The sequence below is a fragment of the Mastacembelus armatus genome, chromosome 8 (genome assembly GCF_900324485.2).
Source record: "Mastacembelus armatus chromosome 8, fMasArm1.2, whole genome shotgun sequence".
NCBI lineage: Eukaryota > Metazoa > Chordata > Actinopteri > Synbranchiformes > Mastacembelidae > Mastacembelus > Mastacembelus armatus.
The window spans coordinates 20,676,758-20,694,776 of NC_046640.1; the positions used below are offsets into that span (position 1 = coordinate 20,676,758).

The 18,019-nt window shown below is 42.5% G+C and overlaps 2 protein-coding genes across 2 annotated transcripts; both read left to right on the forward strand.

The window, feature by feature from the left end:
- Positions 1–2,147: 2,147 nt before the first annotated feature.
- Positions 2,148–7,830, forward strand: il2rb (interleukin 2 receptor, beta). The gene is made up of 10 exons (XM_026324827.1): positions 2,148–2,400; positions 3,283–3,413; positions 3,671–3,815; positions 3,942–4,005; positions 4,215–4,308; positions 4,521–4,666; positions 5,000–5,180; positions 5,362–5,464; positions 5,562–5,640; positions 6,466–7,830. The coding sequence occupies exons 2-10, from the start codon at positions 3,329–3,331 to the stop codon at positions 7,237–7,239; spliced, it is 1,671 nt and encodes a 556-aa protein (XP_026180612.1). The 5' UTR covers positions 2,148–2,400; positions 3,283–3,328; the 3' UTR covers positions 7,240–7,830.
- Positions 7,831–12,197: 4,367 nt separating this feature from the next.
- On the forward strand, positions 12,198–16,834 carry c1qtnf6a (C1q and TNF related 6a). The gene is made up of 3 exons (XM_026326141.1): positions 12,198–12,601; positions 14,572–14,774; positions 15,137–16,834. The coding sequence occupies exons 2-3, from the start codon at positions 14,582–14,584 to the stop codon at positions 15,682–15,684; spliced, it is 741 nt and encodes a 246-aa protein (XP_026181926.1). The 5' UTR covers positions 12,198–12,601; positions 14,572–14,581; the 3' UTR covers positions 15,685–16,834.
- The last annotated feature ends 1,185 nt before the right edge of the window (positions 16,835–18,019 follow it).

Sequence of the window (18,019 nt, forward strand, 5' to 3'; positions counted from 1 at the left end):
GTTTACAGGAACTAAAGGTAATTTATTGTTTGACATCTGTGTTTGATGTCGATCACAATAGTAAATCAAGTGTAGTAGCAGCTTTTCTTAAATTAGCACATTATATATTTCACCCTGTAAGATTCAATAGTTGCCTCATGTTTTTACAAAGTTACTAGTTTTGTAATTGAGTGTACCCTCCCTTGTTATTGTTCTCACCTCCTTCCCACTAAGCGCGCCCCCCCCCCCCCCCCCCTGTCTTTGTGGTGTGGTGATGGAGACTGTTTTCTTGTTGTCTCTGAGTGTAAACATCACTCTGGTCTTGTTAGCAGCTTCCCCCCTCAGTCACCACGGAGTTTGACCTTTTGACAAGTGCTGTGTGCTCTTCTTCCTCCCACAACGCCTCTGCAGCCCAGTCTCTGGCTCCCCTGCCACCACCGACACCTTAGCAACTGCAGGAACGGGTGGGGGGGGGTGTGCATCAAGTCAGCCTCTTGCCTACTGCGGGCCCGAACACACTCAGACGCCTAAACTGCTGATTGCTGGGTTCCCATATACTGTGTTGCAATAGGTGTGTGTGTGCGAAGGCTTTGTAGGTCTTTACATACGGCATGGAGAGTGTTGCACAATGGCCTTTCATTGAACTTTAAGACTTAAATGAGATACTGGCACGTACATAAAACCTGCATTGATATGATCAGTTCTGTTTGCTCTGCGTTCACAGATTGCCGTTTGACAAAGGTTTCAGTGTAATTGGGTGAAAATATACTCTTCTCTCTTTCGCTACCACTTTTTTCCCCCTGTTCTCCGACGTGGCTCAGTTTTTCATTATTGCTTGGAAATTTTTGTTCTTTAAAATCCAAGCAGAGTTTCAGAGACGTATTTCATGTGTTGTTACCTCCTGATTGGTTTATTTTGTTAGTTATTAATTATCATCATACAAATAAGACATACAGTAATAATATACACTTCATATGCACAAACAGCTCTGTATATATTTATATGCACATTCTGACAATACCATTAGACAAGTACGTTAACATCTTTAAAATAAGTTATTAACATCCATCCATCATCTAGACCCCCTTATTCCCTAACCAAGGTCACAGGGATCTGCTGGAGCCTATCCCAGCTCTCTTTGGGTGAAAGGCAGGGGTCCACCCTGGACAGGTCCCCAGTCCATCACAGGGTAAGTTACTAGCAGTCCAGTTATATTAGTCAGTGTTAAGGTAACTAGTTATTGATGATAAGACAATGTATGAATCTGTGATTTCACGTTAAATGTGTTAATAGAAAATCATTTTACACCCATATTGCACTTTAGAAGAAATGGGATTAGCAATTGGAAAAATTACTGTACACACAGATGGTGTGTCCAGTTTTTTATTTAACTTAAGCTTCTAAATAAATGATTAATAAAAATAAATGCTATAAATAAATTAATAAATGATTATTCCCACTGGATGAGCAATAGGAGCACACCGAGTGTTTTTTCTACAACTTACAGAAAATCTCACAAGAAAAGGGAAAATATATAAAATGAAAGAACCTTCATATCTCTCTACCTTTTATAACCTCAGCTCTACAAAAATGTTCATACAGCCCTTAATGTATTGGACACTTGTCTCCTCTGGTCACGTGTCCTTCATTTTGAAGCTGATTAACAGAAGTCTGCGGTTCGATGACCTTCCAACCGAGCCAGCTGCTTCTTTATCTTTCACCGTCTTTCCTCCCTAGAAACACACATTTATCTGCAGCAGCAGTGGGTTTGATGCTTTACAGCTATTTTCTGTGTGTGCTGCATCTTAAATAACCCACGGTTCTAAATCTGGTACCTTTAGCCCCTTTAAACCTGCTGAATCTACAGTTTAAGCTGAGTTTCCCTAACAAAAACCACTTCACAGGACAACGTGCAAGTTTCTCTTTATACAACCCACTTATGTTGTGATTGAAACAGGATGTGGTGTTGCTTTGTATTTCTTCAGTGCAATTATTATTTTAAAAGCCATGGTCGGGTCCAGGTGGCTGCTGAGGGAGGTGAGCTGAGCAGGAGGAGGCGCTCTTCTCTGCATAACTCCCCCCTCCTCCTCACCCGGGTCCCCCCCCGCTGCCCGTCCCCGCCCCCCTCGCTCTCTTTCTATCACTCACGGCTTCATGAGGCTTCCTGTAAAGGCCCACACAAGCTGTGGTTACAAGTGGAAAATCTCACTGGGCACTTAAATGACGAGAGAGGGGTTGAGAATGAGGAGCCGGAGGGATGAGTGTGAGTGACAGAAAGGGGGAGGGGGGGGGATAGTTGAATAGAAAGAAAGCAGAACAAAAAGAGAGAGACTGGGAGGAAATTTAAACTCGCCAGTCCAGAGGAGGAGACTGTTTTGTCTCGAAGACCCCCTGCTGCCTTTACTGACCAAGACTGAAAAGGTACTGTCACTTTTTTCCTTCACAAACACCATTTAGAATAAAAATACAAAATGAATAATATAGTATTCTTTTAGAAAACTTGTCTTTGCATTCATTCTTTCTAATGCGGGTAAACACTACATGTTTTTTTTCCATTTATAGCACTGGCTCTTGCTGTTTGGTTGTAGGTGTTAAGTAGGTTTCCTGGTGCTGTTATTATAAGGGGCAAGTGGTTTTGGTTCCGCTCTACATTCTTATATAATATGCAATTCAGTTACGGTGACACATCTGCATCTTCACTCTACAGTTCTGCTCGTTTCAGGCTCTGATGGAAAACCCAGTGTCTTCGTAGAAATTTCCTCTTCGTTAGGTCACAGAAACATAATCTGTTGCTTGTAAATAATCAACAGAAATCTGTTTTCTTCAGTATGACTGTAACACATTACACACACACACACGCTAAACTAGATGAGTAATTATCAGTGTGGTCAGCAGCGAGCTCTTACTGTAGCACACAGTTAATTGATCTTCTGTTGGTGCACCAGTGCAGGTGTGAGTGTTTTAGGTTTCACTTGTAACTGCTGCTTTCTCAGGATGAGTATTTAGCTCACTGTGGATCTAGATTTGTTTCGAGCCGCTTGCTGGCAGTCGGCTGATGTTCTTTCCACTTCCAGGTTTCAGAATCTAGTTTCTCTCCATTAAATGAAAATTATCATAGAGAGGTAGAGAGTCTGGTAGTTCATTCTGCTGAGCTGTCATCTTTACCATCACTTAGAGATACTTTAGGTGCTGCTGTTGAGTTAAACATGTATCCAACCACGTTAGTCTTTTTTTTACTCTTGTGTGTGACCAGTTCTCTTCTGAACATGTATCTAACAATATTCATTCTGCTTTTCTTTCCAGTGCACAGTATGTACTGATCCTCTCTGGGCACAGTCATATCGTGGTCATGGCCATGGAGATGCTGTGGTCCTTACACCTGCTGCTGGTTCTGTTGTCAGCCCCTGCAGCCCAGTCCCACAAAGGCTCACAGGGTATGACTTTTATGTTTTTGGTCATTAGGAGAGGAAGCACTAAATTGTTCATTAAAATGTTGGCACAGTCTTTTTTTTTTTCTCTTTTTTTGTGCTGTATCAGTAACATCACTGCAATCACGACAAAAATGACATCCTCCAAAAAACTCTTTTGCAACTACACTTTAAGCAGAGATCGGTGAAGGACAGGTGCAGTGGTACTGATAAACAGACCCCACCTAATCTCTTCCTCTCTTGTTTTGTCTCTGGCGCTCAAGGACTCTCCTGCGTGAATGACTTTGTCAGTACTGTCAGCTGTACACACGACAGCACCACACTGGCTCCTGCTGTGGACTGCTGGATCCTTGGTGTTCAGAGAACCTGGGTCTTTAACGCCGGCGTCAGACGACCCAAACTAACCATGTAAGAGTTTCTAGATATTCAGCTGCCAGTGTACAGTGGATTTGCTCCATTTCTTGGCAGATTCCATGAAAAGAAAACAAAGCTCATTTTAACAGCAGATGGATTGTTGTCCTTTCTTTTATTTAGTCAAAGCTGCAAAGTGAAACACAGAAACTCTCCACCAGGCTGCAGTTTAGTCTTTGAAAATAAAGTAAGTCACACACAGTGTCCATGCACAAGAACATGTGCATCATGGACTTCTTTATGACCTTTCTTTTCCTTTTCAATCCCTGTTTGACTTTTTATTTTAGTCAAAATGCTTCAGGAAGATGCTGCACTCAGCTGAATAAGAAATCTAAGATCCACTATTTGTTGCCGCTTTATCCAAACCGTGTCTGTTCTCACTGGCTTTCCCTGCAGAAATTCAACTATTTTGATGTCATGCCCAACATCAGCATGGAGTGTAATGGCACGCTGTTGGAGTCGCACATAAATTATAAACCAGTCGATCACAGTGAGTGGCCTTCTGATTTTTTGAGTGTTTTTTTTTTTTTTTTTGACAAATAAATAAATAAATAAATAAATAAAAACTTCTGGCTTTGTTTCTAAGTCATCGGGAGGCCGTGTGCAGCTTCTGTGATAAACTGGTGAACTTTTCTGACCGTCATATGCATGTGTTTTTGTGTGTGTGTGTGTGTGTGTGTGTGTGTGTGTGTGTGTGTGCAGTTAAAATGCAGCCCCCAGGTGTTCCCAATATCAGCAGCACAGTCAATGAGACGTGGATATCATGGAGTCCGGGCAGCCCTCTCTCTAACCTTATCAAATCCTTTAACTTCCAAGTTCAGGTCAAACACGCAAACCAGTCATGGAACGTGAGTTCCTACACATATTATATGCATATAAATATATATATATATATATATATGTATATATATATTTTTTTTATTATACTTTAATTCTATTAATACTGTTTAACATCTGTTACTTCTCCTTTCCCTGAAGTTTGCATGTATTCATACACATGTGTTTGTACATAACATCTGTTTCTCACACTGTAATTTTAACACCTGTTACTTCCTCTTCCACTGTGGTTTGCATGCTTATATTTACTTGGTTGGAAAAAATAATGCTCTTCAGTCGAACTAACTTGACAATTTGATATTGTGGTTGTTAAGATGCACCCTAATCTGGCACATTTCCATCAGGACGCCAGAACTTTGTCCACGCAAGAACAAAAGCTGAGCGTAGCTTCTCAGCAACTGAAGGGTCCCTACAAGGTTCGGGTGAGAGTGAAGCCCTATGACATCTCTACCGTCCACTGGAGCAACTGGAGTCCAGCAGCAACCTGGATAGGAGCATCAGATGTGCCAGCACCACAGGATCCAGGTAACAGCAGGACAAATATAAGGGCAACACCTCACAGCCTCCACGGGTCCCCAGCTGCGATGTGGTTTTAGGTCTTTATTAAAACACAGGCAGGAACAGCAACATGTCTCAGGGTGTTTTCTTGTAGGTGTTTGTACAGGGAAAGTATTTTGCACACTATAATGTCAGCTCTGTGTTTCAGACTGGTTTCTGGTGAAGAGGTCAGTGGTGATGCAGGGAGTGGTGCTGAGCGTGGGTGTTGTTATCATAATGCTGGTCCTTTACAGGAGTTGGATGAGCAGGGGGTGAGTATGTTTGATTTAAGTGTGTGTGTGTGTGTGTGTGTGTGTGTGTGTGTGTGGGTAGCATGTCCAATCTAATCCCTGTGTTATGGTCTTTCAGTCGTCTCAAAGGGAAGCCAGTACCGAACCCTTCCCAGTACTTCCACACTCTCCACTCTATCCATGGAGGAAATCTAAAGGTAAACATCAATGCTCTTACCAAACATGCATCAGTATCGTACTACATGGAACATTTCGACTCCTGTTTCAGAGGCTGCGGGTGTTACCACACAGGTTCATGAACTATTTATACACACAGAGGCAATGTGATCATATTCATGTTGCAACATCAAGGCACATTGATCTATTATTTCAATTTATTTACCTTTTGCTCTGTGAAGGGTGTTTAGCAGGCAGAGAGGGGGATAAGGAATCATTTGTATTGTTATTGATATATTTTATTTGGAGCTTCCAGAGTTCTTGGAGCTGGGTTATAATTTAAGATATCTCAGCTCTGAGCATGCTTTTTAAATCTGTCTTTTCTTACAAGACTCTTAAATACTAAATTCCTGCATTATCCCTTCAAGTTATCATGAGGTAGCATTTGAGGTTTACGAGGTCATAGAATATTTGGATCCATTTTCTGTGAAGCTTTATGGACATTGAACAATTTAATGAACATAGATCAACCCTCCCACATTAAACGAGCAGGATCCTGCACACTGCTCACACCAAAGCTGAATACTAAAGCAAGCGGAGCCTTAGCAGAGTGGTTAGCGGGGCCCTCAGCCACTGAATGACCTCCTTGCCTATTTTCAGTTTGGGTTTAGGTTAATAAGAACTAACATAGCGCCACTTTCTTCTAACCACTGACTACCAGTACAAAGGACAGTGCTGTGGCCGCAGTGTGCCCCAGATTACAAAAATCCAGAGAACATGTTTCTTAGTTTGTCTGTTTGTCTGTACAATCTGTTTTTTGTATTTCTGGTGTATTTTCTAGTCTATGTCTTTTTCTTTTTCTTCAGAAATGGCTCAATCCTCTGTCAGTTTCTGAGTCATTCTTCATGGCTCAGCCATGTGACTCCATCTCCCCAGTTGAGGTGTGTGAAAACTGGGATGTGGTCCCTTCACACTCACCCTCCTCCAGCTCCACCAGCGCCCTGCTTCACTTCAGGGGTGTCTCCTCTGTTGGCTCAGACACCAGTGGGGTTCTTGACAATTCCTCCTCCTCCTCCTGCTTCTCTAACATGGGCTACTTCATGTCCAGCTCCTCCAGCGGCTCAGCTCGAACTGACCCGAATCCCGCCTACTTCACCTATCAGGAGGATTTCCACAGTCTTGGTAATGGCCACAACCTTCATTTCTCCCTATGCCCTTCCCTAACCACTTCTGCCACCTATGAGAGCTTGAAGAGGGAGCCGCACAGCCCTGACTCTGGATTTGGCATCGGACAGGAAGACAAAGAGGATGAGAAAGATGAAAGGGGCTTAGATATAGAAGAAGAGGATTCAGATCATCACCAGAGCTCAGCTATTGTCATCCTCCCTCTCCAACTTCCTTCCCGAGTGTGCCCTCCCTCTTCTGTGCCCCCTCCTCATCCTGCCAGTCTGACTCAGGTATCCTCTGATGGTCCACAGGTGGATGTACCTGTGGCAGCTGCTACTGGTAGTTTCTCAGCCTGGCCTGTGGCCTGTGCCATGTGCAGGTCTTCCTCAATGCCCGTTGAGGAAGACCTGCACATGGCAGGTTATCTCACCCTCAAAGAACTACAGACCACATTCAGCAATAAATCCATCTGAAAACCTGAGGTTTATGTGGACGAATCCCTGTGCAGTCATTATACATTCAGTCTGTTTAGATCCCAAGCAACTCGGCCGATTGCTTTAGTCTAATCTGACTGTCAGCAGCGTATATGAATCACTCTTGCGCAGAAAGAATAATTTCATTTTTACAAATTCTATATTTTTTAATGCAGTGAATCGGTCTGGTCACTTGGGGGCAGCAAAACAAGCTGAAAACTCACGATCATCTTATAAAGTTACCATGATTAGCTTGTTAGCAAACATTTAGCAAGATGTGTCTAACAACATGATGAACACAATTCACTCTCCTTTTAGCTCTGTTTTGGTCTCACCAACTCTTGAGGGGAATATATGATGCCTTAGCTGCTAATGCTCCACTGTGCTCACCTGCTAACGGCTAACTTTGATGGTGGTTGTTGAATATTTAGTGTATTTTGGCTTTATCGGAGATGCTGCTGCTGCTAAGAGTAGTTAAAGTGACCCAAAACAGTAAGGTTATGGGCCAGAAAACCAAAACAAGAAGCTGAAAGAGGCTAAAAACCTACATCGAGCTGAGGGGAACAACAGGACTGGGTAATAGTTTTTTTTTTTTTTAATAAAAAATGAATATAATATCACCTTTTATAATTTCACATCACCCTAATAACCTATATGTAATAGCAGTATACCAGAAGGTGCTACTTGGATACTTAGCATTAATTAATAAATAACCTGACAATAGAAGTTCAGAGTTAAAAAAACACCATTAAAGGCATTTAGATTTTAGATTTCTAATTTTTGTTGTAATTATCGCTGTAATCGTTAAAGTCAGAATTTACCTGACTTTGCTTAGTAAGTGAAGTAACTGTACAGGAATCTGTTACGATAAGATTGAAACATCTAAAACAGATTAAATGTGTGAAGGCGAATAAAAATCTCCGTTCTGGCGTATGTAGGGTGATATAGAGACTCATTAATGGACATGGACAATATCCTGAAGTTCCTAACAAAAACTTTAAGCTTTTTAATCTTTAGCTCCATTGTGCTTAAGTGCATGACAGAAGACATTAAACTAAATGCTACTGTCTGTTATTAATGACAGGCTTAAGAAAAACACACAAAAATGTAACTGTATTGACTTTGCTGTTTGTTACTTTAACTTCCATCTTACCAAGAGCTGACGGCTCTTTAGAACTACTGATCTCATTTATAAAATCAAGAAAGTCTCATCTAAGAAATATTCCTTAGTTCAGATCTGGGATTTGAACACAGAAAGGCACGATTTAAAAGTACTTTGATTCTGTAAATATTACCTTGCAGCAAAGAACATATAAAAAGCTAGCTTTGGAGTCAAATCATGAGGAGACATTGCAGTGAATTCATGTTTGTATCCTTTGAACTTTAAGCTGTTTAAGCTGTTGAATTAAAGGCAGCTGGTTTGCCACTGATGCTTTTGTCAATTTATTTGTGATTTAATGCATTTTATAAGATCAGATCATCATTAATCCTTATTTCAGAACCAGACACAACATGGTTACACCTGCAAAAAGGATGCTGTTTATGCACACATGCATGACTGACTTGGCATGATGTTAACTGGGCTGTTTAATTTTCGATTCATATAAATCATTCAGGTCAGTGATGAATGTTTTTACTCGCACGCAAAATATTTCTGTTGCACTCAGTGACATCTGCGCAGCGACCAAAGAAAATAAAAGCTCTGGTAGAAATGGGTCAACCTTGCACTTCCTGTGTCGTTGTGGCATGAGGGCTCAGGGGTGGGCACATGAGCTGAAGTGAGAAATAGTGTGAGATCTCTGCGTGCGTGTGTAGTTGGAGTGTTTACATGTCCTGTCAGGTGGTCCTGGTGGTGTGTTTGTGTCTGCATATGTGTGTGAGCATGTGTATTAGAATGTGGTTTGACATTTGAGTCTGACACAACCAGCAACATCCGTTCACCTCAGAAAGAATTTGCAATATTTAGCCATGTCAGTAAGAAACCACACAAGATGCAGCTTGTCATCTGCGTTTCTTTCCATTTCACAACAGCTCAACACTTCAAATCCAAATTTGAGTTCACAGTTTTTCATTTTGACCCCGAGTTATTTTTATAAAGTACTGAGTTGCACAGATTAAAATTCTCCTTCACGAAGCTGATGATGTTGAGTTTGTTTCACAGCTGCTCATTCACCTGGATGATCAGTTTAGGGGCTGCAGTTTGTGCTGCTGTTGCAAATAGTGTTGTCATGTTTAAGATTAGCCAGAGTAGTTAAACAACATATCACACCTTATATCACCTTATAAAATATCACTAACACCAGGCTGAGTAATTATTTGTAGTGTGAGTAACTGTTCATATTTCTCATCCATGTGCCACAATAGGTTCTAGTTGTTTTTGGATGCACTGTGCTTGTTGTACCACTAGGTGACATTAGAAAACTGAACAGAACCGATTCTCTCCTCATCCTCCGCTTCATCTTCTTCTTAATCTTCTTCTGGCATCTGTTTGGTGAAAATGATGCTTGTATAAAAATCCCCCCAAATCTAGAGTCACAGTCATTTAACATTTGTTCCTCTTTAACTGCTGCGTTTGCAGACAATCTTCATCAGGCATCAGTCCAGCTGGATGGCTTTGGGGGTGCAGCCTGTTTACATTTGCGCTGTCAATCACCACTAACGAAGCTGTGACCCAGCTGGCCATGAACAGAGAGATACAGAGGATTAAAAAGAAAATTCTGCTAAAAAGCCACAGGGCTTGTTTTAGATGGATCCCACAGTGAAATGGGAGGATGTGAGGTCGGATCGACCATGTTTTCACTCTTTATGTGGAGTAAAAACAGAAATCACTGCTGTCAGGAGGAGGAGGAGACAGCGCAGCAGTCAAAAGCACCACAGGGGCCAAATCACAGTAAGGGCCAACATATGAAAGTGATTGCACCAAAGCAACAGGAACAAATCCATCAATTTGTTCTGAAAGTTGTTTCTACTTTACACTTTGGGATGAACTGACTGGACTTTTACTTTGAGGCATTTACCCATAAAGTTCCGTGGGTGACAACCTCTGTGTTCACTTGCAAACAGACATCTGAGTGATTCTGCCTTGTTGAGGAACAGATGCTGCTGAAGCAGCCGCAGGCTTGTTTTCCAGTCTGTGCTTAGCTTAGCACAAAGACTGGGAACAGGGAGAAACAGTGATCCTGGCTCAAAGTAACAGTGCACCTGCAAAGGTAATACCTGCAATAGTTAAATGGACTTTTAACCATGCAGGTTCCTCAGTGAACAGATCTGATCCTTTGAGGTTCTGCCGGTGAACCAACCCTGCGTCTTCTTTGTTTTCCCTGAACTAAACCACAAAAACACTGTGGGGTCTGAAATTTAACTCACCTTTGGGGTCCAGCTTTGAATGAAATTCCCCACAATCCTGTCAGCCACTAACAATATGTTTTGCAGTAAACGTGAGAGCAGGGATGAGGAAAACAAAATTATTTCTGCTTGGGGCCTTAAAAGCGTCTCATCATTCATTATTTGCATCAGAGAAAATAAATATTTAGCCAAAGCAGGTTTACCCGTGAAGTCCGAGCTGTAAAAACCAGCTGCACCAAATCGTGGTCTGCACCCAGCTCATCTGGAAGGTCACGGTCTGAGAGAGAGAGAGAGAGGCAGAAATCGCTGCATGTAGTGATGTTATTTGTGAGATGCTGCTGCTGCAGCTCATATACAGTAAATACCAAGTACAGAGATGAATAAGATTTAAAGCTGCAGTGCTTCCAACAAAAACAGCACCCGAAAGAGCACAAGGGTCAGAGACAGAGGGGCCAGAATTACGAGCTGCGCTGAAAACCAGCCCCTGGCTCCTTAGTACAATCAGACAGTGATTGTTTACAGGAGGCCTGCATGACCTGCATCAAGCGCTTTTCACACACAGCTCAAATAGTTTAGTTTATAGTCTGGCTGGGAAAAAAGAGGAATGTTTTCCTGATGTAACAGCACAACAGCATGTTGGGACCCAGAGGATTAATGCTCCACAGCTGTGCTGATGTTACACGTGTGCACAAATCCTGCCGATCATAAAGGAGTTAGTTCTGCATCTGAAGCTACCTTCCACAGCTACTTAGCTCGGCTTAGCAGGAGGACTGCTAGGGGCCAGATCCACCGTAGAGGATCCGTGAAGCTCGCTATTTAACACGTCACACCAATAAAAAGCCTGAAGTCTTAAAACCATGAGTTGCTGTTCCCAGGCTACATGCTGGATGTTCTGTTCTATGTAGAACGGTATTGATCTCCTCGTCTAATAATTTGGAAAAAGAGAACAAGTATACTTCCCAAAGTGTCACATTTCTTCAAATGGTGATTAAAAACACTCAAACAGTAAATCTGTCTTATTTAGCTGTAAACATCTTCACAGAGACCACAGGACATTTACTAGAAACATCCGTGAAGGTTTTTTTCCAAGTACGTTGGTTTTTATGCCGTGTTCTTCATTCATCTGTGTTTATGCTGTGTGACGTACACACTGTGTGATGTCTCCTTTAATGAAACCTCTTTAGTACTTAACGACGGGGGATGTCTCCAACCCTCCCTGCACCACATGGTCCGACGGCCCAGGCCTGACCTCTCCCCTCTGTTTTGTTATGTCATCCTTTACATCTGCTCCACGGTGGCTGACCCACTTTCTGACCCTCTGTCTTATGCATCAGATCATCATCCATCCTCTAATGCCTTTCTCAGATTTCCATCACCCTCTGTCCAAAACCAAATCTGATGCAGAGAACCACATTCCTCATCCAGGTCTGGAAATATGGTCACTGACCTCCAAACCAGCTCCCAGAGTTCCCAGAGTTCCCCTGCATTTTTCCCTCTTTGTGCACTGCTTCCCCCCCTCTATCTCTCTATCTCTCTATCTCTCCCTCTCTCTCTCTCTCTCTCTCTCTCCTTCCCCCTGCAGCTGCAGTACATGAGACGTTTGAGGAAAGGGGGAATTCAGGGCACCGGAAATGACCCAGGGGCGATGACCGTGAGTTTTCCTGACTTTGTAAATTGACCGTGGAGAGTGAGTGAGCCCAGCATCGTTACTGGTAATGACATGACGACAAAGTGCAAGATTTGATCGGATTAATTATTAATTAGTCAACCTAAGAGTAAATTAAAGCATTTCGCAGTTGCATTAACGGGACCACAGGCTCAGCTTTCAGAGGCGCTATTGTCAAATACATGGACGCGCACTTGTTGCCAGAGTCTGCAAGAAACTAGGAGGGATCTAAGAGCTCAGAGGCTGAGAGCGCTGCTGGATCAGGACTGGATCGGGTCTGGATCAGGTCTGCTTCCCTGGTTGCTGCCCTGTCTCCACCGACACTGAAGCGGCTGCACACACGTGAACGAGGTGAGATTCATTCACAGAAACGCTGCCTGTGCCGCGTGCATGCGCGCTAATTGATCATTAGGGATGATTTATCGATGAGCTTGTGATTGCGGCTTCCTGAGAACAGACTAATGCATGAAAATGTGCCACATATATTGTTGTCAGACACATATCTGCTCTTTTGTCTTCATGAACTCAGACTTTTAAGCTTATACAGTATCAGATGTGCGTGTGTGTGTGTATGTGAAATGTTTTTAGAGTTTCCAGAGGCAGCAGAAAAACCACTTTCCTTCTCATTTCCAGCTGAAGTTGTGTAATATCCCAGGTCTGTGTCTGAGCCATGTCGAACACCCTGTGGGTCCGGGTGGGAGTCCCAACACAATCTTTTCACACAAGCAGCTGTTTCCCAGAGGAAACACCATTAGCACCAGTTTCAATATTTTACTTGAATGTGCAACATGCAGCTGCAAAGTCTGTTGTTGGAAATAAACACACACACACACACACACATTCAGCTGGTGCACACAGCTCTAAACAAAGAAAACACATGTTTCTCCTCACTTTGTGTCTGTGTAACTGTGTGTATATCTGAAGTACTTTTGCATCACTTCAAGTTGTATTTGTGTCTTTTCATAGCAGTATTGTGTGTTTTGTGTCTTCGCACTCTGTTTTGTCTCGTTGTGGTCAGTCACATCTCTCTGTACCTGTCATCTCTTTGTTGTTCCCACTGAGTCGCTCTGAAGCTGTTTTGCGTCACTTTCTAGTTGTTTTGTGTCTCTGTGTCCAACAGGAAATGTCAACACCCGTGTCAAACAAACAACATAGTAACTGGACTCACTGGTTTCATGTGTTTCGTGTTTGTCAGTGCCGACAACAGTCTGCCTGGAGTTGTGTTGCTAAGAGACACCACCAGTCTCTTCTTTTCCATCTGCTGACCTCATTGCCAGATGCAGATGCAGAACGTTTAGATATGTGTGTGAATGTGTTTGTGCTGTTGCTGCTGAGCGTCTCTATGTCACGTCACATACGTGTGTCCAGTTGTTCTATATAAACACAGCAGTACATTCAGTTCCTGTTACAGAGCAGAGAGACTGGCAGGCAGCCGAGCTCCCTGGCTGAAAAAAGAGACTTTTTTTGGGGCTAAATAAACTGCTGCGAGGAGTCGACCTTCCTGAGCTAATTAGTTAGAAATTATGGGCTGTCTGCAGGGTCCTGTACTCCTTGCTCTCTCATGTCGTTATGTAATGTTCTGTACGTTTGGGATTTGAATGAGGAAAGCATTAGTGAGCCACCATCTGACCCCTCAGACTCAGCTCTGTGGACATTTATGGATGAAAAGCTTTTATAGTGTTTCATTTCAACAAACCAGTGAAATGCTTCTCTGAGTGCACGGCCAAATGAAACAGAGATATGCTGGTTCCTGCAGAAAGGCTCTGTTTCTTCTTCTTGTGGTCATAAATGTTTTCTCTGGCTCAGGGTCGAAGATTCTTTCTGGTTTTCGCTGCTCTGAGAAAGAAGCAGAACACAAACAGTCTCATTTTTTTCAGTGCTACACTCAGCAACTTATGTAAGAGGATTTTAAACCTGCCTGTATCAGTGGGACAGTTTAATAGTGCCATGCACCTGTTGGTGTAAACTGGCTCTTGAGGTGGCTGGTTAGCAAGTATTAGCATTATAACATTCAGCAGCATCCACAGAAACTTGTTTCAAATAAAATGAAGACTATTTACTTGCATTTTACATGAGTAAAGTGAAGTGAAATACTGATTCATTGATCGATTGATTGTTTTTAAAGTCTGATAATGCAGCAGAGATTAGAGGAGAAAACTGGAAATGATTCATATCTTTGGTTCTTGAGTTGCTGTTTGTCTATGAGCCTCTATAAGCTGACCGGTGCACACAGCTTCAGCCTTTAGAGGGAGAACTTCAGATAACTGACACTGATTAACTAAATTTTGGCTTCAATTTTTTTCTCCTCTGCTTTTTTCCAGAAACACAGTTATGTTGGGTGTCCTTCTCATTCTGTCCGTCATCTCCCTGGTGGCCCTGGTGCCTCCTGGTGCTCCTCCTGTGCCTTGTCGACAATGCTGTGATCACCTGGAGCCAGCAGAGGGCAGCGGAGGGCAGCCACCTCTAGGAGGGTTCAGCCATGTGCCCGAGGTCCGGACCTACATCAACATGACCATCCTTAAAGGTACTAAAGGACAACGCTGAGCTCTCTCATGCTTCTTTGAAATGTCCGTTTTAATTCGGTTGCCACTGAGGCTTCATGTTTATTCTATATCAGTCAAACTGGTTCAGCAGGTTTAGTTCACCCGTTCTTTTACAGCTGCTGCTGTCAAAAGTCAAGTTTTAGGAGACACAGGGTGAAGGTTTTCTAATGAATGCATGAAGTCACTGAGAGCACAGACCAGATCCTGACTTATCCTAAAGCGAAGGAACTTTGTGACTGAGCATCTGCCTTTTTCACCTTTTCTGTTTTCAGTCCTTCTACCATGAGCAAGTGTGTCTGTTATTTCTTTCAAATATTCTTATGTGGTATAAATAATATCACAGGTGACAAAGGAGACCGTGGGGACAGGGGAACACCAGGTAAAGGTGGACATGAAGGCCCTCCAGGTTCCAGGGGGCCCATGGGTTTAAAGGGCTCTAAGGGCCAGGCAGGTCTTCCAGGAGACCCCTGCAAAGTCCTGTACTCTGCCTTCTCCATTGGTCGTCGCAAGTCCCTCCACAGCCTGGAGTCGTACCAGGCTCTGGTCTTTGACACAGTCTTCGTCAACCTGGGGGGCCACTTTGACATGTTCGAGGGGAAGTTCTTCTGCCACATCCCAGGGATCTACTTCTTTAACGTCAACATTCACACGTGGAACTTCAAGGAGACATACCTGCACATCATGAGGAACGACACGGAGCAGGCCATCCTGTACGCCCAGCCCAGCGACCGCTCCATCATGCAGAGCCAGAGCCTGATGCTGCAGCTGGAGCTGAACGACTGGGTGTGGGTCCGACTGTACAAGAGGGAGAGGGAGAACGCAATTTACAGCGACGACGTAGACGTTTACATCACGTTTAACGGATACCTCATCAAACATAGTGTGGAGTGAAGTCAAAGAAGGTATGGAAGGAAAGCAAACAAACTGAACCCAGAGAAGAAAGCAACTCTCTTCTTCTTTTGATATGTAAATAAAAACACCATGGTGCCAGAATCAAAACTGTTGCAGGAGAATGAGTGATACCTCTTTGAGAAAATGTGAAGCTGAATATAATCACCCCAGTAGAAAAGTTGAAAATATAAACAGCAGATTCAGGCTTGTCATACTGTATTTCCATACAAAAAAGACCCGGCAGGGTTTCAACATTTTAAGAATATGCCATTTGTCCTCTTGCCAGGTTAAATGAGGAGATTGATACGACTTTTCTGTCTGTCTGGTCAAATAATAATTCATTGTCTTACTGGTGGGCTATGTGCCAGAATATATTTTGGCCATACGCACTGAATTCCTGGAGTTTTCCAGGAAATACTCTGGCACATAACCCTCTAGTAAAACAATGACTTGTTGTTTTTATGCTTCGGTTTTGTACCAAACAAATAAGATTGAACATGTTTATTATTAGTGATATTTGGAGACATGGTTGAATCTGGATGTAACCTTCAGTTAGTTGTAGCTTCGTATGTTTGCATGTAGGGTTGAGAGATCAGCCTTCACATCTAACTTTCAACAAAAACATTTTATTTTTTCTAAAAATGTCACAAAAAGAGCTGCAAACATTCTCTCAACCTCTTATATGTAAACTGCATGAATTCTGTAGTAATGATATTTTGGAGAGCCTAATATTTTAGATTTTAAAGAACCAAAGGTCACCATATTTTATCTGTTTATTTGTACTAAAATAATTACTACTCTCTCCATCGCGCTCTAAGAAACAACGCTTTATGTAGTTGGAAGTGGAAATGGAAAGTATGATTGGTTAGTGAGGGTTTCTCTGTGGTGCTGAAACATGGTGCTAACTGAACTAACTGAACTGACGTTGGACTGACTGATATTTCATGAACTGAATTGTATTTTGCTTTTAAAGTGTACTTGAACATGCCAGAAGGTGCTGATTATTCTCTCTTCCTCCCCATTGTTACTATATTATCTAATAAAATGCAACATGAATGACAGGATGCCTGAATGCAAAGCAGAAAGAAGCTATCTAATAAGGCCAAAGTATAACTGAATACATAATAAAGAACAGCATACATACAAACTATGTGTAAATGCTCATCAACAGGCGTATCTCTGATGATTGATGGCTTCAGTGGCAGGAAGCAGCAACACGTTGTCCAACTTTATATTTAGTCTGTTTGCTAAACTTTGTGTCAGCAGCTTGTTTGTTGTTTAATGCAACACAACGTACGAGCTAAAACAATGCTCCGACCATTATGGGGTTTAAAGGTGGGGAAGGTGGTTTTTGGAGCAGTTTTTCTTCCATTTCATGAATTTCTCTGTTCGTCTCGATGGCAGTGAATAAATGAAACGCGCTGACAACATAAAGAAGAAACTTCAATCATCTGTGGCAGCAACAGGCCTGAGAAAATTCTGACCAATCATTTTATTCGACCTGAACAAAACCATTGGCCGTCCTACCAGCCACCTCACTTCCTACTGTGAGCCAAGAGTTTCCCACAAGGCATTGCGGGCGGACATGTTACCACTCTGTGTTTGTAACTACAGCTAGTTAGCTCTGTCTGTGTATCTGAGAATATACAACCAAAAACAGGTTGGATTCTAGATTCAAGAACTAAATCTAGAAATAATAATGAGGCTGTTTGTGTTCATGTGTTGTGGAGGCCTGGTTGTTAGTTCGAACGAGGTGGAATTCCTTTGGTTTTCTTTGGTCAAAATCTGGTGTTTCCAGGACCCTACCTTTACCTGGTGGAGTCTGAACCCAGATCTACAAGCAACCATCAAGACCTGAAGCCGTGCAGTGATGCAGCAGATCACTGGAGCACAGTAAGTAATCACAACTCCCTGGGTACAACTTAAGGGTCACTTTATAGCCTTTAACAATGAATGTTAATTACACTTTGTTTCCCAACATAATAATTTGAAATGAATCATTTAAAAATGATATCTGCTGACCGCCCTAGTGAACAATGGCCCTAATTACCGTTTGCTTAGATCGACTTTGAAAGTCTCACTCTGCTTCTGTGTAGTTCAAACTGGATGTAGCTGCTCACTGTGACCACTGGAGGCCAGTGAACATTCGTGATTATAAATCAGCAGCAGCGTTTCAGTGAATGTGCAGAGCTCTGAGTGATGGTGCCTGTTGCTCTGCCTGCTAGTTGATGAATGTGTTTGAGCTGTTTTGATTTATTATAAGGTCATTTCTGATCGTTGGAGATGCTGTAATTTATACCCACACAGCCTGGATTAACACTCACAGTAACACTCC

Coding starts and splice junctions, on each gene's coding strand:
- c1qtnf6a (XM_026326141.1), top strand. CDS start 14,582: ATGTTGGGTGTCCTTCTCATTCTGTCCGTCATCTCCCTGGTGGCCCTG. Junction 14,775..15,136: donor CAACATGACCATCCTTAAAG/GTACTAAAGGAC, acceptor ATAATATCACAG/GTGACAAAGGAGACCGTGGG.
- il2rb (XM_026324827.1), top strand. CDS start 3,329: ATGGCCATGGAGATGCTGTGGTCCTTACACCTGCTGCTGGTTCTGTTG. Junction 4,006..4,214: donor GTTTAGTCTTTGAAAATAAA/GTAAGTCACACA, acceptor CTTTCCCTGCAG/AAATTCAACTATTTTGATGT. Junction 5,641..6,465: donor TCCATGGAGGAAATCTAAAG/GTAAACATCAAT, acceptor CTTTTTCTTCAG/AAATGGCTCAATCCTCTGTC.